This window comes from Lepidochelys kempii, chromosome 2 (genome assembly GCF_965140265.1).
Source record: "Lepidochelys kempii isolate rLepKem1 chromosome 2, rLepKem1.hap2, whole genome shotgun sequence".
Classification (NCBI taxonomy): Eukaryota; Metazoa; Chordata; order Testudines; family Cheloniidae; genus Lepidochelys; species Lepidochelys kempii.
Genome location: NC_133257.1, coordinates 71,418,159 through 71,445,687, shown reverse-complemented (window position 1 = coordinate 71,445,687; position 27,529 = coordinate 71,418,159). Strand labels below are relative to the sequence as shown.

General features: G+C 37.6%; 1 protein-coding gene across 9 annotated transcripts in view; it reads right to left on the bottom strand.

Annotated features, from left to right (window-relative positions):
* ST18 (ST18 C2H2C-type zinc finger transcription factor) overlaps nt 1-27,529 on the bottom strand; it is a 119,975-nt gene that overhangs the window by 89,092 nt on the left and 3,354 nt on the right. For 5 of the 9 annotated variants that reach the window (XR_012157219.1, XM_073331199.1, XM_073331197.1 and 2 more), the window contains exon 2: nt 2,511-2,617. The exons of 1 other annotated variant lie outside the window; for it this stretch is intronic. Coding sequence is in view for 4 of the 8 variants with exons in the window: in XM_073331199.1 (XP_073187300.1) it covers nt 2,511-2,617 (107 nt within the window). In the remaining 4 variants the exon portion in view is untranslated. Of the gene's footprint in view, nt 1-1,535; nt 1,570-2,472; nt 2,618-25,755; nt 25,830-27,529 lie in introns of those variants that run through there. 3 more of the 9 variants (XM_073331196.1, XM_073331194.1, XM_073331190.1) reach the window with 3 other exon arrangements.

The window sequence follows — 27,529 nt, the reverse complement described above, 5'->3', positions numbered from 1 at the left end:
GAAAGAAAAGGAAGGAAACCATCCCCAGTTTTAGCTGTAGTCCAAATAAATAGAAGATTCCAAGACATCTTTTAACTAAAAATACCTCTGACTTTGAAAAGCAAACTTGCCAAACAACTTGTCCAGAGCAAGTTTTCATTGATTGTGATATGTTTGAAAGAAATAGCAGCCCTAGGATTAACTATTCGCATACACATTTTCAGTGTATATTTCAATATACATTCCAATTCTCATATACATACACATGCAAACAGAGCTAAAAGATTTATTATTACTTATTCAAGATGTTTGATAAATATGCTTTCATACAACAGACCACTAGGATCCATTGGCACAATCATTTTCCTATTAAAAAAAGTCCCTCTGAATACTTTTAAGAGAATCTCTCTCTCTCCATTTTTTGATTTACAATGGTGACAAGAACTAATTCCATTCCTGTCATGATATTTTAAAATGGGACTATTATTTTTAGGCAATCATGCAGTGTTATCTCTAATGAACTTACTAGCAGGTGGGCTCCAAGTATTCTCATGAAAAGTCAACCATTACAAAGTCAGACTCTGCAAAGCACTGTGACCAGTAGCATATGTGTGCAGTACTGTGCCCCATGATGATCTAACAAGTGTGAAAATTACTCATCCTTCCACAATAAATAATAAACTGTGACAACTCTGTCTTGTCAGTGCTCTTTGCGCTGAGGTTGTGTGTTTCTTTCTTTTTTCTTTAATAGAAACTACCTTTTAAAACATACAAACAAACAGGAAATTATTATGGCAATTAAAAAAAATAAAACAAAACCAAAAGCCACCAAACCAAACAACAAGAAAATCCCAAGGGAAAACTCAAGTAGGTTGAAGAGTGAGCACCAGCCTTTGACTATCTTTTGGTTTTTTAGGTTTGTGTCAGTCTTATTGTCATTTTAATATAATTTCTGATGACCCTGCCAAAATATTAAATTCTAGAGAAGCTTACTACGGATATACTACTCTCTATGCAGAAATCTGATTTGTGCAGTGAAAAAGAAACATTTCATACGTTAGAATATTGATAGAGTAAGATACAATTACATAATTTTCAGGGATGTGCCTGTATTGAGGCCTAATCTCAGGTTGATGAATCTAACAGACGAGGACTTTTTTTAATCTACAGGAAGAAAAAAAACCACATACACACACATTAGAGAGTGCTTTTCAAGACCATTTCAGAAGGCATGTGATTACTCCTTTTTGACAACATGTCCTTGCTTTTGACACATGTTCCTTTACCTTATAATCCTATCCTTGATTACTCTATGAGAAAGTTGTTTGGCATGGAAGTGATTGCTTTAAATGTGTTCCTCCCACAATAATTAAAATAAATAAGTGCAAACAGTAAATCTAAAGCTGAAAGCACATTCAGTTGCAGATTACATAATATGAAATCCATCCAGGATACAGGGTCTTATGCAGAGGGCCAAATGCTAGGTATGTTTTTGAGAAGTAAGGTGTTTTTCATATGGGACGTAATACTTGAAAATGAACTGCAACAAAACAAACCTTAGACGAGAGACAAGCTTGGATAGCTTGGTAATGAGGATGATTTATTTTGATTCTCACTTCTGATTTCTGAGTTGTCACTGCTGTTGTATACTTCATCCATGCAACTTTGCACAACTGGCAGTGCTGAATATAAACCAAAGCCATATGTTTATGTCCTTTTGCCAAACGACTACAGCAAATAGTTCCATTATTCCCTTAGGTAACCAACGTGTGCCAAGGATTTCTATTAGTCTGCTCTACCAAGGCATCAGAGGGCAGAGTCACAGCTTTATGAAATTAAAGGGCAACTGCCAGCTTTGTGTTTTTAGCACAAATTTATAAAATTTATCCTGCACAAAGATTGCTTGATTCAAGCTGAAATGTGATGCTATTTTTTTCACATTTAGGAGCTTTTTAACCTGAAAAATGTTGAATTTGATATCTTCCTTCTATATCTTAGACTACACCTGGTGAAAAAATTGTTTCTTTTAACAACATTGTAAAAAACTGTGAATTACATTGAAGAGAAAACTACTAAGATACCTAACGAATGGGACAAAGCATGTGCCCCCATCTTATAGAAAGAAGGATTTAAAAAAAAATAAAATCAACATGTATTATCAAATCAGATATTTTATCAACATAAGTCATGTCTTTCAAGCGAAATAAAAATGGTATGTTTTAAAACATATTTTCAGTGATGAAAGGTTTGTGGAGATCAGAAAATATTTCTGCATCTTGCCAATTCATAAGACAGAGTTGGGTTATGAAACTAAAGAGCAGAACTTTTACTTATTTAAAATGTTCAGATATTTGACTATGGTAAAACATTGTTATACTTGAGTCCTGCACACTGGTATATTCTAAATACTAGCCAAAATAAACACATCTGCAATGGAAATAGCAATGCTACAAATAGATCACATATTTTCCTGAGCTTAATACAGAAACATACTTTGACTGAAGTTCATTTTCATGAATGAATTCTCCCACCTTTGCCTGCTTCCGGGTGAAATTCTGTGCAGATTCCAAATGACCAAATCCGTCACTCTGACCAAGGTACCTTTTCTGATTTAACAAACTATCCTGAAATTCATTCTCTGAAAGAAAGAATGCAGATACACTACATAAAACACAGATGAAGTGGGACTGATTTACATCAAGTGGGGAAAATATCCAGGTGCACCACTTTCTTGCATAGTATTGTCGAGTTACACTGTAAACACACAAAAAGGTGCTGCTGTTAAAGGGGGCAAAATAAAAATCAACTTTCTTTTTAAACTACCTTTGGCTAGAGTGTTAATGCACTCATCCAAAGCTTAAGAATTTGACCCACAGCAAGAAAAGTTTCCCATTTTACTATATTTAAAAATACAAATCTATGCCTTTATATCACAGAAGTATGTCTCTTCAGAGATTTCTTATAACTCCTTGTTAAGAAAAACAAAGTTTTGGTAGCTGGTGTGGAATGGGATGTATTCTAAACTACTGCAGGCTTTAGTTGCAAATTTGCTGAGTGTTCGTTAATTATTTAAAAGTGCTAATATTTTAAAATATTTGCATTATGCCAGTGTTTCCTATATAAACAAACTGAAGGAAAGGAAGGAAGTTTCCCTGATCCCAATTTTACAGCCTTTCTCTGAGCAAATTCCCACTGAAATCAAGGGGCGCTTTGAGTGAAGATGAGCTGCAGGAGCAGGGATATGTGGATGTACAGTACTGCAAGCCTTATATTCAGAAGTGCTGAAAAACCTATGGCTCCTGAAGACTTTAGTGAGAGTTCAGAGTACTGGTGCCTATGGAAATCAAGTCCTTTGTGCTCGGTTATTTGCATACAGTCTATCACTGCCACTTCTGCCCCTGGTGACGAGAATGACTTCCTTTCAGTTTAGAAGCACTTAAAACTTCAGAGTTCCTTTTGAAATGCTGTAAAGTGTATTTAGTCAGTGCATGCATGATTAGCACATACAGTACAGCCTGATGGCAAAATTTATCCTCCAATGTTTGGAACTTCAGTCTCAAACTTTGTCTATGCAGTTGACAAAGTTTGATGAAGCCTTGTCAATACAATTTGAATATGTCATTTGAAAAACTGGAAGACTGTTTCAGGGTGACTGGGATTTATTTAACAGCTAACTTATGTCTGATTCTCAGTAGATCAAGTCTTGCCTTTAAATCCTATCAATTACTTTAATTAAAATGAATAAAACTTTATCAAGTAGCAAAACAGACAACAAAATAGCATAGCGGGAAAGGGGGGAATGACAAGGAGCCCAGCAGCAAAAAGGATTTTAAGCTATTATAACCAATAAGTTGCTGGAGAAGGTGTTGTTTACCCTCATAAGCCTTTTTTTCATTATTCTAGTTCAACAGCAGTTTAAAAAAACACAAGAGTTTTAAAGCTTCCCACCTGCCTTTTCCTCTTTGTTTGCAACACACAAACCTAAAACAAAAAGATCCCTGAAAACAGATTTATGCTGGTGAACAAAGCTCTTTCTAAAGCCTGAAACTTAGCACCTTTTTGTCTAAAATCCTATCATGTTATGTATTTATTAGCAATACATTTTCCATTTATTTTCTCAAAGATTGCCAATAAAGACCTAAATCACATAAGGGAGTAGCTGTAAACCCTCTGAGTTCCCTAATGTCAAACTCATTAGCATTCGAATAACCACACAGCAGCACATCATCTGCACAATTGCAATTTTTTACTACTTTTAATAGCGTTTCTCAAAGGGCTCATTTTCAACTTTCTTCAGTGGTTAGTTGGTTCTCAAGGGAAAAGGAGCTTCCTGACGCTCACAGCTTCCACTCAACAACCAGGCCGTTTGCTGTCAGATGCATCAGCCCTCTGCCCTAACCCCATCTGCTGTCTCTCTCATCCTGAGGGACTGAGAGTTAAGACAGCACAGCTGAGATCCTCTTGGCAAAGTGCACAAAGGGCACAAAAATATATAACTTTTCACATTTACTTTTACATAATAACTAACTATATTTAAAAAAAAATCATAGTTTAAAAAGGGCTCTGTGGAAAAAGTGCATGTAACAGTGCAATTTTCTATTTGATTCCTATCTGCCTTGTGTTATAGACCATCATTTATCTTTATAAACTAGAGATTATCAAAGTAGGATAACAATAAGACTATAAAACACACAACAAAACTCTCATAAGTTTTAATTACAAATATAACTTTATCAATAAATAGTTTTAGATGTGCTGGCCCTCTGTTTGTTTCAAATAATGAGGGACTAACTACCATACAGCTGATTCCTGGGTAAGCACACCCTTCTGGAGAAGATATGATATTTCTTTAAAACTGTAATATATTGTAATGCAGCCGTCACATTATCAACAAGGTATGTCAGATTACATTGTGTCCTGGGATATGACATACCTAATGTGACGTGATGTGTGTGTCATCTGTGTCACCAGTCCAAAGAACCTCTTATATTTCAAATATAATGCTAGGTAGGATCAGATATTGCAGGTAGCAAATTATTTCTTTTATACAAAGGATGGATTATGATTTACTCCAATACCTAGCTCTTCTATAGTAATTTGGTGAACTACATATTTATTTCACTATAGAAGTGTAATCAATAGCCGTTTTTAATCCACTAGTTCTAAGAAAATTAACTATGGGCCAAATGCTGAGAGACAGTACAGAGCCCAAGTAAAAGAGTTTTAGGCTGCAGTGCAGGTCTGAAAGATGATATCCTTTAACCCAACCCACTAGGCAATCTCTGCAGCTGGCCAGCAGCCTCTATTGTCCATCCATGCTGGAAGAAAGACAGGAGGCCACAGATATGGATGTGGTTTAATTAAGCTGAACTGTATTCACTTATAATATCTGGGAGTACCTGGCATATATGATGGAAATGTCCTGTTAATCTGTTTCTCCAGGTTCTTACAGAGACATCTATCACCATAGTCCCCAAGCACCTCCCAATGAAGGGGTCTGGCCCAATCGATCCAGGCTTTGAATGAACCCACTGAACCAAGTCAGTGGAGAGCTGAGGAGACTTATCATGGAGATCCCCTCCATAATGTGCACAGGACTGGAGATCTACTGCATAAGGTCCTCACTACTGTCAACACCACTACTACTCGTGCAGCTGACATAGGATTTCTAACTGCATATGAGCCTTATATACCAGAAAGGATATATGTCACAATAAAGGGCAAATGGACACTGCAAATTCAACTTGAATGGTAAAACCTACACACAAAAAAGATGGAAAGAATATTTCATTTCCTTGTCATTCTTACTGCTTCCAGCTGAAGCAAGTCAAAGCTGAATCTTTGCTACTAGTCTTTTTGTTTATAGCCACTTCCAATGCAAAGCACAGCGCTGACTCCAAAGTCCAAACCTAATAAGATCCATGATTCATACCAGAATGCTGATAGAAATCACAGCTTGGACTCTGATCCTGAAATCTGATCCCTCGGCCCCTGAACTGTCTCACTGATCTCAACGGGACTGTGCACGTGGGTAAGGATCCAGTCCCTTGGATCAGATCGCAAGATCAGACCCTTCATCATTTCTAAAAATGTTGATTCCTCAGAACTTTAATATGAAGAATAAATATGCTGAAAATGTAGATGTAGAAAATATGAGTTTGTTTTCTCTGTCAGTATAGGCAATGTAATACACAAGCTGTACGATATCCGGAAGGAAAATATTCCCTCTGCACATCAAGATTAGTTTGCTACTGATGAATCTGATTTTCCTTCATTTACTGCAACCCTAGATGATCAACTGTAATGATGAAAGTATTAAACAAATTGTCATCCAGAGCAGTTTGTGAACATTCAACCTAGAATAAAAAATATATATAAAAGGAAACAAAGCCCACCACATTTATCAGTGTAATTTAAAAATAATTATTCATATGTAAAATAAGAGGCAATGGTCTCTTTTTGCACAAGTAACACAACATATTCTAAGAAATTTAAAGATCTATAAATTCCTCAACCGTTAAACTTGAAGAGGCAAGATGCAACAGAAAACCAAATTATAAGCCATTTGATTTATTCTGATTTAGGCCCTGGTACTGCAAAGGCTTAAGCATGTGTGGAACTTTACACAGGGCAGTAATCTCATTATCTTCAATATTATGCACACACTTATGTCCTGTTTCAGCAATATGCAGAACCATGTATCAAATGTTAAACACATGAGTAGGGCTGGTGGTTTCAACAGAACGACTCATGCACATCAATTTTGGCAGGATCGGGACTGTAGATTGGAATGTCCTTGGGGCAGAGAACTTGTCTTTATCCTAGTTGTATTAAATGATCAGTGCACTTTTGCACTACATAAATAAAAATCCATTCTAATTAGATTGGTGCTTTATTTCCAAACATCAGGCTTAATTTTGTTTTACCTATTACTGCATTGTGATGAACATGAGGTCATTTCGCCTGTGCTGGAAAGCCTTATAACAGCAGCATTTGTCCTTTCAATACCTGTAAAAATATACCCTCCGCCCTCCTTCACTCGCTCTTTTAAACACTGCAGTAATTCCAATGCCATGTGCATGATCATATTTCGCCTTGCAGAAGGGTTTAACTTTCACCTGATTTAAGCAACAAAATATCCCTCAAAGATGCCTGAGGCCTCACTGTAATTAACATAACTGCATTTAGATGTTATTCATGACTGATCATTCCAACACCTTGTGCAAAAAAAAAAAAAAAGAAAGAAAAAGGTTGCACGCTATAAATGTTATAAACATATTCAAATAAGCTTAACACAATCTGCCATGCTTATTTCTGCCTAGATCATGGACCAGTGAAATGGTTAATGCAAATGGATTTATAATTTGCTTTGGGGGGCCAGTTTCTTCTCCTTATTTATTAGCCCAGCTGATGGGGCAGATTTGATGAGGCACTTCTGGAATAATTGAGTCATCACACAAAGAAGGCTGCTAGCATTCAGAGTGGTTTTATCAGCAGCAAGCAGGCCTGATTACTGACAATTACACTCTGATCCGGTGATGGAGGAGAAAGAGCCAACGAGTGGGAAATGTCCGTGTTTCTATCCAGGAATAATTTCTACATTCATTTTACATGCTAAGTGTTTCCTATCTCTGCATAATAAACTGTAAACAGGAATAGATGGCACAATGTCCCTTAATATTTCCTGGTAATGAAGACACAAATGTACAGTGAGTGCTGATAAATATAGATGAAACATAAGCTATTCTCTGAGTCTGTATTGTTACCTTTAAAATAAATTTATTTTGGAGGTAAAAGCATAATCATAGCTAATGCAAAAAAATGACAGAAGATTGAAGCTGTCCTTGTAACTACACAGAAACTTTGTAAAAGTCCTGTTAATCACTGCTGCTTTAGAGGTTCACAAGCTGAAGGTGATACACAGGAAAGTACATCATTTTGTTTCTCAACAGTCAACTATGTAAGAACTCTTTTGGTTAGACATAGTAAAGGAGAGCAACAACAGTGACCTCCATTAACACTTCAGAGAGAGCACATCTCAATGCTAAACTGAAAAACAATGAAGCTGGCACTAGAAGACATCTTCACTATGATAAACTCCCAATTCCCTCCCATCAGGCCTTTAAGAAGAGAGTGTTTATGATGAATAATAAAGTTAGACCTTAGATTGCATGAGTTGTTATGTTTAGCAATGTATTACTACTGTCTTTAGGATGATATTTTTTTTACCAGTAAGATGTGGTTTATTAACAAAATTCTAAAGCAGAGCCTTAGAAAAATCTGTTTCCTCCCTGACTCAGAACACAGGGGCAAAAGCACAAAATCAAGAGTTGAAATGTGATTTTGTGTTTGTTGATGGGCAATTATGGATTTCAGCTGGAAAATGTTAATACCTCAATCTATCCAGAATTTTTTCTTTTTTAGAGTTGGTCAGGCATGAAACACTGAATAAGAAACTTCTGCAAGCTTGTTTATTCTTTTTCCTCTTTTTAAGTTACTTCATAACTTCAAAAGGACTAAAAGTTATTTTCTGTTCTCCTGTGGGAACTCTGGGAACTATTTTCATTAAACTAAGCACTTAACGTCAAGGCTTGTGTTATGATGATATGCATTATTTTGAATAAAACTACAGCATAACAACCTTATGATTTCAAAGCACTTTTTATACAAAGTTCAAAGAGCACACTCCATTGATTCTGTAACATGGTGGTGCTTTTATTTTAAAATGTATTTACTCTTTTAAGTCTGTGCAATTTTTCCTACATAGGGGACTTGATGCTGCAAGGTGCTGAGTGTGAGGAGCTGCTGCAATTGATTTCAGCAGAAGTTGATGGTGCTCAGCACATCAAAAGGGGGTGCTTAGCAGTTGCAGAACTGAGCCCAAAGTGAAAAGCCTGGCTCATACAAAAATCTATAGTCAGTTACATTTGATTCTTATGTTTTCAGTTACATAACGGCAGCACTCATACAACTCACGGAAGAATAGGGTAGCACTACTCACTAGTCCTTCTACTTAGGGTACAGTGCTGAAGTTCTTGCATATGTAAAATTCACATTATATTCGATGGGACTCAGTTGACGCCCAGGGGATTTTGTGTGTGTGCTATCACTGTAGCACTGAGCTGTTAAAGATGTGTTAGAGCAGAATAGGCTCTGTCAAAATGATCATCACTTCACAAATATTTAAGGTTTTAATCTCTGTTACTACTTTTCTTGCCTGTGATTTCTAGCTGTCCTAACCAAATTTTGTGGGAGTAACTTTACAGCTAGAATTGGTATAAAGAAACTCCTTATACAGTATAAGGAAATGTGGCTAATTAACTTATTTAATTATTGTCTTTTGTTCACTCTTAGACCTGGAGCCAAATGGTACAATGAATCCAAAATACAAGTTATTATTTAGAAAGAGACAAACACCACTCAGTATTCAGATGCATTCATCTTCTTCAGCGGGCTCTCTCTTCATTAGGCATGACAGACGCATTCTAAGGAGTGGGGAAAGTCACACAAAAGGAAGAAGTGTGCCATCCTTCAACATGCAAATCATACATGTTCATTAACTTCAGGAGTGTCATGTGAAGTACAGTCTGTCACCACCTAAGAGACTTCAATGACGCTAACTACTAAAGACAATGAGACTTGCTTGCACTATTGCACTACACTTAGGTACCTGGGACCATGGTGAAAAACAGAGAAAAAACTTGAAAAACACAGCAACAAAGACCATGCATATGTGACAACTGAACAGGGTTTTACTTGCCTGACACCATAGCATTTAATAGATTTATCAGGCTGGATTCCCTCATGTGGCCAAGATGTGTTCAGCACAGGCCCAGAGTGAGTGTGTGTCTTCGTGGTTTTGTCCAGCTGCCTATAGATCTAAGGGGCCGTTCTAGCAACCAGGGATCGTTGGTGTGCAGCAACATTCTGACCATTCTCTCCTTTTCCTGGGCTATGCCAGGACCCAGGAGAAGGTTTGTATAAAACCACTACAGCAGCGTTATGACATCTTGGGATTGTCCTTTCCCTCAGGAGGATGGATAAATTGATCCCTTGGTGCTACAGGAGCCGTACAAAAATCTGTACCAGGACCAAGGTTCTGTCACATCATATACAAGAGAGGCACCTTGAAGTGGATGGGGCTTCAGGAAAATGTCATTCCTGCCTCTGACACTGATGTATTTTGTGACCTTGTTCAAGTCATTTAACCTTCCACTAAAAATAAGAACAATGATGCTTATCCTACTTTGTAAAGTACATTTTGCATCTATGGATGAAGCATGTTATAAAAGTGCTACACATTAATATCATCATTCATTTAGTTTACCAGCACTTCAATACTTCAGCTTCCTCTGAGACTCATGCTGCTACCTAACTAGGATATTATATAGGGTTTTGGGGTTTTATCCAAAAATGTTTTTTATTTCTCTTCAAATTTTTCCCAATAAAAAATGTGAAAAACAATATTTCCAAGAAGAATGGCGACTAAGGGACAAATGATGTATGACAAGGTAATTTGAAAGATGTGGCTTGTCCTTTATCTGCCATATTTTTCATAAAATCAGGAGATTGTCTCACTATCCATATACCCAGACATGTCCTGTAAAAGTCTGTTGTGTTAATGGCTTATATGCTTTAATATTAGGTGTAAATCATTCTCTCAGCAAATATATTTAGTCCTTTCTGATTTGGATGCTTTTTCTCGCATTGATGAAAACTTTACAACAATTATGTGCACTGGTTTTTTTTTGTAAGTGTGACTTCACATACTGTATAGACACAGTAAACACTAAATTGAATTTAAAGGAAACAACTTCAAAAGGGAAAAGTTTCGGCTGATACGAGTGTGACAGACACAGAGTAAGAAAAGATCTAAACACACTTCCAAGGTTAACGTTGATACAGAATGAAAAAAAAATGGTGCTTTAGAAACCTATCTACTGTAACTATTATATCCTATTAGTAAAATAATAATGCTCCAACAGTCATTCTTTTATGGAAAATTCAGGTCATCTGCACAGAATATGGCTATCTCGGAGATTAAATATATGTATCAAATGTTATTTTGTTTGTGTTATCAATAGTTGTGATTCTATACAGTTTACATTCAGATTCATTGGTGAAATCCTGGGTTCACAGAGGTGAATGATAAACTTCCATTGACTTCAGTAGTTCATATTCCTATTGTTTATATTCTGACAGCACTCACATTGTGCTTGGTGCCAGCCACATGGATATATGAAGATGGAACTCCTGCCTTGAAGAGTTGATCATTTAAGATGGTTATAAACTTCCGAAATGTCATAAACACACATCCAAATGTGGTACTTTTGAAAATGTCCATACACGCTTATGACTTTAGTTAATAGTTATATTACTTTTGATAAGAAGGCCTGAATCCTGAATTATGAGTTTGAATATGTTACTATAGGCTGTCCTGTCCTTTGGATCCCACATGAAATCAAGGGCTCTGTCTCTTTTGTTGGCACTTCAAATCCCAAAATATTAGCAGAAAAGTGCAGGAGCTGCTGGCTTTTTTATTCAGGGACTATTCCCTTTTATTTAATCTTTGTTTACTCACTCTAACGAAAGGTTTCAGAGTAACAGCCGTGTTAGTCTGTATTCGCAAAAAGAAAAGGAGGACTTGTGGCACCTTAGAGACTAACCAATTTATTAGAGCATAAGCTTTCGTGAGCTAACGAAAGGGAAATTTCTTTTTGGGCTGTCTGCATTGTCATTGATCAGAAACATTTTCCAAAGCAAAAAGAAGTACGTAATCAGGGTAGGTCTACATTACGAAGATTATATCAGCATAGCAATGTCATCATAGATATGCTGGCATAACCCCATAGTGTCACATCCTACAATGATGGAAGGGGGTTTTCTGTCAGCATAGGAACACCACCTCCCTGAATGATGATAGCTACAGTGACAGAAGTATTCTTCTATTGACAGAGCTGCATCTACACTGGGGGTTAGGTTAGCACAGGGGTGCGGACTTTTCACACTCTTGACCAATGTAGTAGCTATGTCGATATAACTTTTAAGTCTAGGCCAGGCCTCAGTTAAGTGATAACAACATCCAACAGTGTATCCAACACCTGCTTTATGTGAAATAACTATTAAATTGTATATGTCATATATTTCTGTGCATTGTCCACAGATTTTTGAGACTGTCTTCATAACAATCGAAGACAGGGAAATATTTATAATTAAAAAAACCCCTCCAGCAACAGCCAAATGGGTGTGTACTGATTGCTGAACATGCTTTTTAAGATTGAAAACCTTTTATGCATTAGGTACCATTCCTAGGCCCCTTTTGGGGGCCACACCTGAGAGTGAAAGTGAATTATCAATGACCTTTTTTTTTAAAGAAACAGTGGTTTAACACTAATTTCTAATCAGATCCCACAGAAAGGAACAGCTCGCATGGCAGCTGTACTTTTCCCAGGGTTAATTACCTTTCACTGCTCTCTACTAATGAGTCAGCTGTTCCTGTCATCACACAACTACACTGTGTTCATCTGTAGCTCTAGTTGTGGACAAACACAGTAACTAGAGCTCTGTTTACATACTGGTGATGTTTGTTGTGCAAAGATTTTGCAAAGCAGTTTAAAAAAAATACCTGAAACTCCTTTCATTTTCATATCTCTTTTCATGCAAATATCTGTTATTCAGAAGGCACTAATGTTTCTCCCAAGGTCACTGGATTAATCAACAGGCCTGAAAAATCAAGCCGCCTGAAAAATCAAGCCACCTAAACTAAGAGACATGCACGGGATTTTTTTATTACTAATGTAGCACTTTATTTTGAGGAATCCAGACATCTATATTGATCTGGCATGTTCCCCATGTATTTTGAGTAAGAAACTTTATTCAGAACACACTAGTGTGTTAAGTGGTAAAACCCTTTGTAAAATATCATTAACTAGCAGCACAGACAATACTGGATACAATACTATGTTAGGGAAATAGTTTATTTTACTATTGTGACAAAATCTAAGCTTTAAATAATCTTTTGATGATATTTTCATACCACTAAAAAAATAGAAACAAGTAAACATATTTTACCTTGGGGGAATAGGGTCATCTTCTGTATCCGTACCAGAACCTGGAAGATCCAATTTTCTCCTCTTTTAACCTCACTCCTAAGGACTGAATAAGACTATGTAAGGCTCATTAAAGTCAATGAGAGTTTTGCCATTGACTTCAATGGGACCAAGCTTCAATCAACCTTTATGAGCTGTCAGTGTCCTTAAACTATGGTTGTATTCTAAAAAAAATGTCTGTGTAAAAAGGTCTGATTCTGTTGACCTGCTCCGTGTGTAGTCAGAATTATATTTGTTAACTTCAGAGACAAAAGTAAGTTTTTACAGCTTTTTATTCTGTTCACACTGGAAACCCAACACAACTATAAAAGAGCTCTGTCTGCTTTATCTTCAACAGAATTGTTAACATACCTTTTGGACCAAATTATTTCCTTTGTTATAATTGTGCAACCCCACTGAAGACAATGATGGTGACAAGGTGTAACTAGGATCAGAATATGGCATGCTGGAAATTTATTACTCTTGACAGTGCAGAACAGAAAGATTTTCCAGTTCCAGGGTTTGCAGGGATGGCAGTTAGAAACTAAACAAATTTGATCTGGAAATTGTTGAGGCAACAATAAACCTGAGACTTCAAGATACCATTTTTAGAGAGTCACTGGGAATAGCAGAACCACACTTTAATTTGACAAGAGCACTCACTGTTGACCAATATGAGACACTCATTTCCCCATTGCTCCCAGAAGCTTAGTGAGTCTAGGCAGTGAAAGACCAGGAAACGTACAGTTCAGGGCATTCAAAATGCATTTGTTTATTTATCTATTTATTTATTCCTGTGTTAGAAGAAATTCTCACACATAGCTTTGGATTTTAATGTGAAAATGAAATTCTTAGAAGTTCACTATCCAAGGTGAAAGACTCACAGAAACCTCAGATCACTCAGGTTGGCCTAGGGACCTCCTTCCCTACACTATTTCCTTCACCCAACACACTTTCTAGACTGTCTTGCAACCCCAGGGGACCCTCACACACATTCTTCCTCCTTCCAACATATCTTGTACTACCCTCCTTTACCCTTAGGAATCTTCTAAGAGATGGGGTGGCCTTTTCCCTCTATCCTGAGAAACTTCAGGCTACACAGGAAAAATATCTTCATAAATGATCTGGAGGATGGTGTGGATTGCACCCTCAGCAAGTTTGCAGATGACACTAAACTGGGAGGAGAGGTAGATACGCTGGAGGGTTGGGATAGGATACAGAGGGCCCTAGACAAATTAGAGGATTGGGCCAAAAGAAATCTGATGAGGTTCAACAAGGACAAGTGCAGAGTCCTGCACTTAGGATGGAAGAATCCCATGCACCGCTACAGACTAGGGACCGAATGGCTCGGCAGCAGTTCTGCAGAAAAGGACCTAGGGGTTACAGTAGACGAGAAGCTGGATATGAGTCAACAGTGTGCCCTTGTTGCCAAGAAGGCCAATGGCATTTTGGGATGTATATGTAGGGGCATTGCCAGAAGATGGAGGGACGTGATCGTTCCCCTCTATTCGACATTGGTGAGGCCTCATCTGGAGTACTGTGTCCAGTTTTGGGCCCCAGACTACAAGAAGGATGTGGAAAAAATAGAAAGAGTCCAGCAGAGGGCAACAAAAATGATTAGGGGACTGGAACACATGACTTATGAGGAGAGGCTGAGGGAACTGGGATTGTTTAGTCTGCGGAAGAGAAGAATGAGGGGGGATTTGATAGCTGCTTTCAACTACCTGAAAGGGGGTTCCAAAGAGGATGGCTCTAGACTGTTCTCAGTGGTAGTTGATGACAGAACAAGGAGTAATGGTCTCAAGTTGCAGTGGGGGAGATTTAGGTTGGATATTAGGAAAAACTTTTTTACTAGGAGGGTGGTGAAACACTGGAATGTGTTACCTAGGGAGGTGGTGGAATCTCCTTCCTTAGAAGTTTTTAAGGTCAGGCTTAACAAAGCCCTGGCTGGGATGATTTAGCTGGGGATTGGTCCTGCTTTTGAGCAGGGGGTTGGACTAGATGACCTCCTGAGGTCCCTTCCAACCCTGATATTCTATTATTCTAAAAAAGGATGGAGTTTTCGGTTCAACTTTCAATCTTACCTGTGGTGAAATATAGTCAACCTGGGACGCAGACTATAGTAAGACTCACTGGTGTTCTATCTGAAGGAGGAGGACTGTTTCTTCTCCTATCATGAATGGACCAGGGTGCTGGAAGACAGTTTGTTCTTAGGCTGAAGATATGCCTTCTTGCTGGCTCCCACCTTGGAAATGCAAAAGGGAGGAAGCATGCCAAATACTTCCCCTGAAGGTTTTGAGGATAAAAACCATGAAGTCACCTTCATGGTTCGAGTTAAAATGTTTTTATTTACTCTTTGCCCTTTAAATATTACCAGTCTAATTATGATATTTCTACATTCTGAGGCTAAAGACTACCAAAAATCACCACAAAATGGGGGGGGGGGAAATGTTAAGTTTTGAAGGACACACACTGGCACATAGTTGCCTTTAAAATGTTCACATTTACCATTTGAAAAAGATTAGTTACTACAACATTACAGTATTATTCACTATAGTAAATAAATAAATATGGGGAATACTTATAGTATTATTATTTATATAATTCCCATTGAGTTGTAGACAAATGCTGCTTACTTTTAAACAGTATTTGAAAATAGTTAGATATTAGTCTAACATACTCTGGGCACTACATGAAAGCAACTTGGCTAGTTATGCCAGGAGGAAGACAGGAGGCAATGGATGTGGGTTAATTAGGCTGCCACTTTATTCACCTGAAATATCTGGGAGGACCCGACAATAAATTGTCCAGTGCAGGTCATCATGCTTCCTTTAATCATTTCCACATAATCCCTCACCAGTTATCCTGCTGCATCCCCTCACAGGAGGTGAAAGGGGGCTGGAAAAGGAATGGGGGGATCAGCTCCCCACTGTTCCAAATATAGGAGCCTCCCTGGCACGCCTCCTCTCCTTCTTCAGTTCCCTTAAGGGATGCTTGCCTTCAAACCCTTTTCAAATTCATTTTATCTAATAACCATATCCCTTCCATACTGAAAACCTGCACTGGACGTTGGCTATAAGTTGTATGTACTAAGTTGTGACATTATAGCCTAAACCGCCTGCTCCACCCCACTGAGTCCCAAACCAGCTGCGGGGAAGGCAAAAATCCCCACCCTATCTTGGCTAATTTGGCAGTGATGGAAAAATTCCTTCCCACCACACAAAGGGGCAACTAGCATAATGCCCACAGTGGCTCATGAGGAAACCTGGTACTTTTGCAAATTTTGGGGGTGGGCGGAGGTGGGTGCTGCCTGCTCGATCCCATTATGAGAGGACTTTTACATGAATGTACAGAATATAAATATCCCCCACTCTTCTGGTCATCAAAGGAAGGGCAGTGACTCTCTCCTAACCAATCCTGATTGCTTCCTGCTCTTCTCTTCTTTCCTGCTTCAACTCTGTAAACTTTCCCTCTATCCCCTCTTCTACCTGTTATAGGGAGAAGGGCCTCTTAAAAGGGGTAAATACCCCTTTTCCTCTGGAAAGCCAGACAAGTTCTCACCACATAGATGCTGCTGTGAGCACATTTTCAATGGCAACCACTAAAAAGATAAATGAATGAAAGGTCTATTGTGAGGAAAGAGGTCATGAAACTTGTTGGTTTTGTCAAGAAACCACTATATTTTGCTCAGATTCACTTGTAACTCACTTGGATTTTTACGTTAACATTTATAATTTGAAAATGATTAGTGTTACTGCAGCATTACAGTATTATTCCCTATAATAAATAAATATAGGGAATATTTGTATTTATTATTAATGTATTATTAATTATTATTATTATTATTATATAAATAATTCCTGTAGTGTTGTAGATAAAAGCTAGTTACTTTTAAACATCATTTTAAAATAGTTGGGCATTAGTCTAACATACTTTGGGCACTATATAAAAAGCAACTTTTTAATGGCAACCACTGAAAAGATAAATGAGGGGGAAAGTCTATCGTGAGGAAAGTGGTCATGAAACTTGCTGGTTTTGTCAGTAAACTAGTATATTTTGCTAAGATTCATTTGTAATTCACTTGGATTTTTACTTTTAAAGGAAAGAAGTGAATCTGTTGGTTTGTGTTCACTGAAATTGTACAACTCAATTTTGCACCCTTTTTTGTAACATGTTGGTCTTGATCTTAATCCTCAGACACATCCATGTGTTACAGGAGACACAGAACTCCTAGATGTTTCATAAAATACACCACTATCAAGTAAGTATATACATTGTAAGAAGAGGCATTGCAAAATGTTAGGGCTGGATTTACTCATGCAGTTGACCTCTGCTTAGAGTAAGAGTCAGGAAAGGGTAATGGGGTGTCAGGGGGCTGGTTATGGCTCCCTGATTCTTAGGGCCAATCTGGGCCAACCATGGACATGATGTGAGTTAGGGCAGGTGAACAGCTGCTCCAAGTTACATCAGTTGCACACAATCCCATAGGGACCATGTGGCAGCTGAGGGTCAGCGTGGGGTAGTGGAGCTCTGCTCCACTCTCCCACTTCTATTGGAGGGGTTCTCAGCTGGATTTTTACAGACAATCTCTAGTCCTTTTGCCTTGTCTGAGTGGTGCAAAGTGCCCAAGTCCTTTCTGAGAAACTGTCCCTATATCTTTAAATACAAATATTCACAAGAAAAATGAAATCATAAAATATTTTAACTATAAGAAATACACTATATAATCCTCAAGACATTAAACATTATATCAGGATAAATACACTCCAAGATTACAAATATATATTTTAAATTCATATAATATTCTCAGTTACTGAAGTCTTAGAGTGCAACATCATACATGACTTCTATAATGTCAGACACATAAAAAGAAAAAAAAAACACCAAAAGAAAATTGTATACCCGCCCCTCTCTCCAATCCACCCCACCTATCAGGTAAAAGCTTGAGAAAAGAGATTAAACTTGCACCATTCCCTGAAGTTCCATAACTTGAGGCTTTCAGACCAAAGGGAGAAACGAATTCCAGATCTGAGGGTCCTTTCTTGAGAATGCCCGGCCCACTGATGTTAGATCTGGAGTCTATCAGTTTGAGCAACTGATAGACATGTGGCTTTTTCTACCATGTATCAATATGAATCTGAAACAGTTAATCAGTTGGTAGTTTTCTTTATATTTTATTATCTAATTATAGGGCAAGGAACACCCTGGGAAAAACTTCTCCTCTCCAAACACAGAACAAAGGCTTAACCCCCATACACTCCAGAGGATACAATAAAGTTTAAGGGCAAAATTCTCCTCTCAGACACTTCCAGGAATACTCAGCTTTGGTATCCTGATCCCTATCCATATTGGTGAGAGATGTGCACATACCCAAGTTCAACAATACTATGTGTATGTGAAAGGAGACTTTTGACCCAAGTTTGTAATAGATCATCCATGCCACTCTTGCTCGTGTGAACTTGCAACAAGAAGTGAGAATCTGTAGGGACAGGAAATAAGGACAAATGTGATGTGTGTAGAATAGTTATGGGGGTTAAGGTCTTACTAGAGGTGGACTGCACAGGAGGCACCAATAGCTATATTAGTGGGTCAATAGTTTACAGTTTTTAGGATGTGGATTTTGAGCAGCATTTTAAAAATAGGGAAAGAAAATCAGTGAGGTAGGGAGATTATTCCTGAGAGCTAATGAAGCAGCAGCATAGACATCTCAGAGAAGAGAGGAGAGGGCGAATAAAACAGGCTAACTAGAAGAAGGAGTCACTGGTGTAAACAAAAAGATGAGTTAGATGTGAGCGTTGCCGTGAAGAAGAGGTCCATGATTTAATACAAATGGGGACCCAGTAAAGGGCTCTTAACTTTCTATTTTAGAAAGGGTAGTACAAGATTAACTCAACAGAGCTGCCCAAGGAGAGAGAATACCCAAATGACAAAGCACCAGTACAACACAGTGTTTAAGATTAATCAGGGCAGATGTAAATTAATTTGCAAATATTCCATGAGATAGTGCCTTTCTATGAACTATAATGCCCTATTTTTAAATCTTGTACTGGACAATATTTTAGAAAGGGAATAAGAGTTTTGCTTATGAGTGTAAGCTTTTTCATGTGAGCTCACTTCTGATGTATGAGAAGTACTTTATTAACCTGAATTACAGCAATTCTACCTTCATGGTTGGCTTGTTCAAGTTTAGATCCACTATTTGTGATGAGCTGAGTGTGTTGATTGTGTGATTATGGAGTGCTGTCTATTCAGGAACTCTGACAGAGCCAATGACAATCCTACTGTATTTTAAACATTTCTTGCCATCCTTACTAGCACTTTCTTTGTGCTCTTCAATGTGTTCTGGTTGATGCAAGGTTTCAGAAAATACAAAGAAAAAGTGAGTTCCTATAAAATGTTCTAGCATCCCAAAATGCCTATGTTGTGTACCACAGACATGCATTTGCTCAATAAAGTTTGGTAACTGTGTACACAAAGAAGCATTTCCACAATCAAATACACAATTTGTGTTTGCAGAAGTGGGGTTTTGCAGTCACACTCAAAGAACCCATCTTTTCAGTCTTATTCAATTAGTTGGTGGATCCACTCTTGAGAAATAAAGTCTTGATATTAAAATTCACCATATTCAAAGACAGCTTAAGTACGTATATGAACAGGGGGAAGGGAGACTTATTTCCTGAGTTTCAACAGATGTCATACTTAATTGGTTGTGAAATAAACCAGAGCTGCTCTCGTCCTGTTTCCCTCGTTTCAGCAGTGAAGACATTTTCAAACATGTGTATTTCCCTCCTGTTTGCCATAATGAGGGTGTAGGGTGAGATTCAAACCTCTAAAAGAAGTAAAGCAATATGCATGCTGTATGTAGGCCTTCAGATATACTAATTAATCAGAACGGAGGTTTGCATCCTTTGCTCCTGTGAGAAATATGGCAATGCAGCAATAAGCAAGACAGTGCAAGCGATGGACAATTTGCCTGGCTTAGACATCCAGGTTCCTGTAATAATAACGAACAGCCCCTTAGCCCTCCCATCTGCTCCAAGGTTTTCCAACCCTCCCCAATGCACCCATACTTGTCAATGTGCTGTCTCATCTCGTCCATAACTTTGGTGCTGTCCTGCGACATTCTGGCAAAATCCAATCATTTCAGTATAATTACAGATCAAGTGTCTCCTAGACACTCCCTTTTCTCTTGTTGAGCTTTCCTGTTGGAAGGAGCCAGGGGGCATGACACCTACCAAGTAAGCCAAATGTCAAGCATGACCCAGGAGGGCTAAACATGCTGAACCACACATGTAAAAAAGAAAGCCATGCTCGTTACTGCCAAAATAAAAACAAGAGTTAACAACAGTGCCTGATCACTTGCCTAAGGGAAGCTAATAATAAATATAGGTATGTGTTTCAGAACGGCTGTGGCAAAGTGTCTTAGGCACCTGTTTTATCTATTAGTGCGTGCAGCCCTCAAAATTAAAATGTGCTTTTCATCTGTGTGGTGAAAGGCAAGTTTAATGCTAAATATGTAACAGAGGCTGCCCTGTGAAACACAAATATCATCAGGTTCCAAAAAAGTTCTCTACAAAACATTTTCAAACAACAATTTAATGGGTTTTGTTTAAAAAAAAATGAAGGACAAGGTCAATCTGTTTAATTCACTTGTGACAACCAAACTGAACAATATTTGTTCTTCTAGTTTAGACTTGGAACCCAGGTCCCAGCGGTGAGAGGACAGAGCTTTAATCCCTAGAAAAAATTCAAATTCCCAAAGTGCACGATGGAAGCCAATATAATCCCTCCTGAAGTCAGAAACAAAAAAAGAAAATACTTTCTTTACTATTAAAAACAGCAGCAACCTCCATGATCTCTATTCTTTAATTTTTTACAGGTCTGACTTTCGGCAGATGACCTCGCTTGTTTGTCCCTACATGTTTTCCAAAATATAAAAGTGAAATAGAGTCCCAAGGGCACTGTACTTGAAAGGTTATGAGAGTTAGAGAATTTTAACCATGCCTGCCAAATCAGCAGATGGCTTGTGATTATAATTATATGCATCAATAAAACGAATAATCTTTACAAAATTTGAATTTCTACTAAAGTAAGGGATTTAGTAAGCAGATGCAACAGAATGCATTTTCTTTAACCCTTTTTGTAGACATTGCTGCCTCTCACACAAATAATGGGGAGAGCCCTCCATAAAATAGCTTGACCCCACAGTTTAGTATTATGATTTTATTCCTTTTGACCAAGAATTGCTGTTGTTCAGATGGATTCATGTGTTCAACTTCATTTTGTTCATGGCATGTTTGGCATTTATATATAGGATGATTCCCTCTTAGACCAGTATTTCAAAATGACACTTAGTACTGTAAAATTTTAGAGACACAATGAAAATGTTTTGTACTGAATTCATCCAATATGTTAGAAAAACAAAATACCCAAACCAGTAGTTCATATCGCTCAGATACTCCATTCAGTTTAGGATTTCATGGATCTCTATAGTTTGTGTTCTAATTTAGCCAGACTGATTAAGTTACACTGCTGGGAAGTATAATATTTTTTCCACACTATGGAAAAATTGTTAGCCCTGTTTTGACATGTGAAGTTGTATGATGCATAATAGGGTAAGTTAAAATATATATCATAATCTCAGATTTCACTTTCCACAGTTATCTTGCAACTGATTTATGTAACAGGATCTGGAATATGTATGTAATATTGTGACAAAACAACAAAAATAGGAATTCAAACTTAAGTCTGAACTAATGGTAGAAAGTCAAATTACACTAGAATTAAAAATGAAGCCCAAAGAAGTGAGTTAAATTGATTATTTCTGGATTACATCATAAAACATACTATTTAAACACAACATTCTTGTTTACAAATGTCTTTCAACTTCTGACATAATAAAGGGAGAAAAGTTCACAAGGTTCTTAAGTGCAATTTTTTTCACCTGTGAGAGAAGAACAGTCTACATCAGGGGTATTCTAGTGTCATAAAATCACATAATGTATTTTGATTTAGATGTATGTATTTGAATATTTTAAATACAGATTTTTAACTGTCTAAATATGTATTTTGAGAACATATGTTATTTTATTCAATACCATAGTGTATCTGATGCGGAGAGTCCAAAACAGTATTTTGACGCTTTTTAAAAAGTGGATTTTTGACTTGAGGGATGACAGAGCCATTACTCTGTATCATGTAAATCCTTCTTAGCACAAGGATTATTGACCTGATAGTCCATAACGGTGCCTTTGGAGCCATTCCCATTTTGTTGTGCCAATCCAGCTGCTGTACATGTGCCCTGAGGGGGGTCTATTTACCTTTTGATAGATGAGGGGTTTACATAGGTGACTCTTACTGTCACTAATGAAAGTCACCAGTGGAAACTCCTTGCAAATTAGGAAGAAAGTAGAACCTTAGTCCTTCACAATGTCCGACATTTTGAACAAGTTTTAAAAACTTGTTTTGTCCGGGTATAGGAGGACAAATAAGTGGCTCAAAATCAAAACTCCTTGGTGGAGGAGAATGCTTATGTAGGTCTATAAACTTCAAAAATTACCTAACAGATGTTCTCAAGATCTATTAAACAAATTAATGATGCCCTGATGCTCCAAACTCTTACACAAATGCTTAGTTTTATTCCAGTACGCAGCCCCATTGACTTCCATGGGACCGCTTGCATGTGTAAAGTTAAGAATGCGCGTAAATGCTTGCAGGGAAACATTGCATTCATAAGCAGTTACCCGCTTGAGAATTAGCAAGCCAAGTTATGATCACAGAGCAAATTTTACAGAAAGACTACCAATCCATGTAATGTAAGAGGTTTGTCATTTAAAATGTTAGCAGAAAGTTAACTTTAGAAAGACATATACACTTTCATGAGCAAGAATGAGAGACTTATTAACAGAGCCATTGAGATCAAGTTTGCTTCAAAGATGATTTATTTAGGTGCTAACGAAAGTTAAGGGGGGGGTGGGAACCTGCAACATTAAATAAACAGGATCTTTGGTCTGAAATGATTCAAGATTATTAAAATTCAACAGCACTGTCTGTACCTATATAAAGTTTACAATAATCTACAACTAGACCCGCATGAACTATATGCACATGAAATGAGATTCTGATCTCAGTTACATAGGTATAAATCCAAAGTTAATCAGCTGAAGTTAATGCAGTTACTTCTGACTTACACCAGTGTAACCACAATCAGACTTTGGCCCAGAAACTCCAATCAGATCTTGGTCTGTTAGGACATAAAGTTTACTATGCATGTTATTTGATAAATTTTATGTCATGATACAGGTTGATGTGACGGATCTAAACCTGAGAGAAGATTCTCTATAACTGACCTCGGAGAGGCTCAGCTAATCAGGAAAATGAGGTGTTTTGGAATTTTTGGCTTCAAGAATTAAAGTCACAGAAAGACTTAAGTAAATATGTAAGGTCATACAGCATCTCAAATCTATACATAAAACTCCAAGTAATATAAATTGGAGTTGCACATGGGGATCTAGGACAGTGTATAGGCCAAAAACTTACAGTATCTTATTAGCATTTTAAAACTCTCATATATTATGTAAGAATATGGGGACCAGGTAGCCAAGTTTAACCAGTGTATAAGAAAAAACTTTTGCTCATCTACCACCCTAGATGTAGAAAAACACTTGAAAACTTAGGGGAAAAGAAATGGAACCATCAAAAGCTATTAAAACTTTAAAATGGTATAGCTTAGACTACCTGATTAATGCATTATTATCTTCATAGTAATACAGCTACACTGTATGCATTGCTCTTGTGAACTCACCAGGCCACACACTTGTATTTTGTAAGGATAATTTCCATAAAGGCCTGCTGAACTTGCTCAGAAATCTGTGGAGGCGACAGTACTGAATACCCTTTCCCCTTGTTGACACCGGTTTAAAAATAGCCTGATGATCGCATGACAGGGCGATGTTCTCTTTTAAAGCTGGTAATGCTGCACCTGAACTTGAAGAACTCAAACACCATCAGGCACAATGAGTTATACGCTTCATATCAATTAGCACAGTTCAAAGTAGAACTGCATCAGAACCCTTTAGCTTACCAACTCTCTGCTGACATAACAATTACTAGCTAGCTAAACATTACAACATTTAGCTTAGAAAGCAAGCTTCTTGTCTGACTACTGCATTTTCCATGGTTTCTGGGATAACATATGGAACACATGTTGCTGAGATACAAACACCTACTAGCATATGGTTTTAAAAAAATTAAACAGAATTATACTGACTTAAGCTTGTTCACACCCATCCTCATTCACTTCCCCAAATTTTCTACGTCGAAGATACAGGAAGATGTAAAAGCTAGATTTGGATAGTTGACATCAACTACAACTTAACATGCAATGATTCTTAACATACTGTAAATATTGTATAATTGTATGTGATCTTTGTATATGAAGATTACATATATGTATAAATAGTAATGTCATATTTTTGTCTTAGTTTATGTTATCGATGGTAATATTGCTGTTCTTCCAGAGAACAATGTCTCTGGGTAAGTGTTATGTCTTAGTGAGCTGTCTTCTGTGGAGTAGAAAGAGTTTTAACTAAATGAACAGATTACTCTGACATGTCTTTATAACATCCATTGACAACTGTTTCCCCAAATTTAATAACTCTCAGAATTAAAAATAAAATCCACTGTCGCACTGGATGACTCCTAATTACATTATATTAACTGTTTGCAAAGGGAGAAATGTTAGTAAATGGCATTTTTCTACATATTTGAATATTTTAGAATAAAATGTTACTTAATTCACACAAGCATCTTGTAATAATATTAAGCTATCTTGACCTTATATATGCCCTGAGCATACAAAATCTAAAGTAGACAGAAAACATTTAACAATGCACACAAGATTTTATGGCAACTTCCTGTTGCCATTTTCCAGGAATATAAAGAGTCCTGGGCTATTAAGCCTAAACACTGATAGTGCAGATTTCATCATCAAGGGATATACATACTGGCAAATGTTATTATACAGGTTATCATCTAGATTCTCTGCTGTATGTACCAACAAAATGAGTATTTAGCAACAGACCTTCAACTCTTTCTTTAACTTCATCTTAAGTAAAAAAACAAGTATGAGACAGCCAGCAGCATTTAAATTCTGAGGACTCTCTCTGAAAAAATAAAATATTTAACAGCTTTCTGCCAGTATACATGGTTCTAAATACTGTACCATTTATTGAGGACTGTAAATCTTTGGCCAGTAGGTTGGAATATGTATGCATTCATAGCTACACATTTCTATTACACAGATTTTTACAGAGAGGGAAAAAGAAAGTTCGTGCCTGTAAAGTTGATCAGATCTGAATGTACATTTGGGGTAGTGCTTATAGTGTGGCAGTTATGTTAAAGAATAACTTCTCCCATCACATCCTAACTCACAACATCAAGTTCACTGCACATTCTGTTCCACGTTACTTTTGGAATTCAAAAAACTTTTGTAAGATGACAAAGACAGAGAGAGAGAAACCATCACTGATTTCAGAGATATTTTTCTCCATTTCCTGAAGTGATACAAAAAGATAAAAAAAAATCCCTTCACTGTGACCTACTTGTCTAAAAACGGACTTTCAACCCCATGGTTAGGCTAAGATTTGCTCTACTTTCTCCCTAGGGCATAATTGTCAGACTGACTTACCGTGTGCCTTTTAGCCTTTGTTCTGCCTCTCACGCTGACATCAGGGAAGCACTGATGTAGAATAAAGCGGGGTGGGCTAGGTTAGTCCACTGTTTGTGTCGTTGTGTGGTGTGCAGGGACACTCTGTGATACTCTAGTGAGCTGCTAAGCTTTTTTTGTAGGCTTTGTGTCATTTACTTAACGACCAATCTCATTAGCTGCCAGGGTACAATGGGCTGATGCATTTTCTATGTACATACTCTGCACAGTGACCCTCAAGGTTGCCGAAGGTCTATTTAATCAGTCAAATGCTGAATATATTTGCAGTAAATCACTAAAAAATAAATGGGACCACAGAGGTATCTCATGCAGGTTTACTATTTCCTGGGAGTTACTTGCAGGTAGAAAGTGGCAGCAGATTTAAGCAAAAGCAAGGGTAAAGAAAGGAAGGGGTCACTCACTAAGGTTCGCACTGGTGACCTTTAATTTAGAAAACTTTGGGAGCACTGTGCTGCTGTCTATGCTTGTTAATTTCTCCAGGCAGTTCATGCTTCAGTGTAATCACGTTATCACAGTTAAAGCCCTCTAAATAACAGCAGCAGCCACGAAATATACATCCTTTGGGGGGGGGGTATTTATTTATTTATTGCAGGCAACCTCAGAGCTGGCATCCTTGCATGTCTGTCCTCTCTTCAGTTACAAGGTAAAAATCCTTTTAACTCCTATGAAAAATGAAATGCTGAAAAGCCCTATGAATGACGACAGCTGTCCATAAGTAACAGGGAGAGTTCTATTGTCCAACTTGTCCCTGGATAAAATGAATACTTTACAGCAGAGGCTGTTCAGCTTGGCTAAAGAGTATGGGGAGAAGGGGAGGAGGTCACTGGAGATTTTGCACACTAATTTAATCTGGGAAAAGGACAGGCACTGCATCTCACTTGAACAGACTGGCGGCAATCTGGGCTCCCACAGAACTATCTCCTTTTGCCTGTGCTCTATTTATTCCTTATCTCTGTTTACCAACCGCTAGGTCTCTTTCATTCACACCACGAGGCCGTTCTCCTACTATCAGTCAGCAGCTGACACTGTGGAAGAGCCTCAAAGGCACACAAAAAAAAAGGGGGGGGGGAATCAAAACTAAACCAAAGCTGTATAAACAATGCAACAGTAGAAGTAAATGCATAAATCCTAATTCTCACCCCAACCCACAGGGTGCGAACAGAACCTTTATAGTAAATCCAACAAACCCACCACAGTGAGCTATGGGCTACAGAGGAAATAGGAAAAGCCAAACATCATTCATGAAATCATCAATCCAAGGAAGCAGGCACTGGAATATATTTTAACTGGGTTTCACATGTAAAGTTTATCCCAGTTATGCATCAGGCAGCAAGTATTGAGGGGAACACTTACTGTGTGCCTGGTGAAAGGTGAGGAGGCACCTTGTCAAAGACCAGTTCTTATACATAAAAGAGTCTAAGAGTTTAGATAACTTTGCAATCCTATTTTAGGTTTAAATTAGAAAAGATCAAGCTTGTTTACAAATTAATTGTGTCCTGGAGATTATAATGGTTCAGACTCTTTTATATCTAACATTTGGACTTAAATTTGAAAATATTATTTAAGCATTAATTTAATTCTGCCTTTTGGGCCCTGGCTACTTCTCCTTCTTGGGCCACAGTCATTAAAAGAAAGGATTCTTCCTCCATCATTACTTCTGTTTAACTTTTAAATATTTATTGGGGAAAGATAGTGAGGGGGAAGGGAGAGAGAGGAAGGGAAACAAAGACCAAGG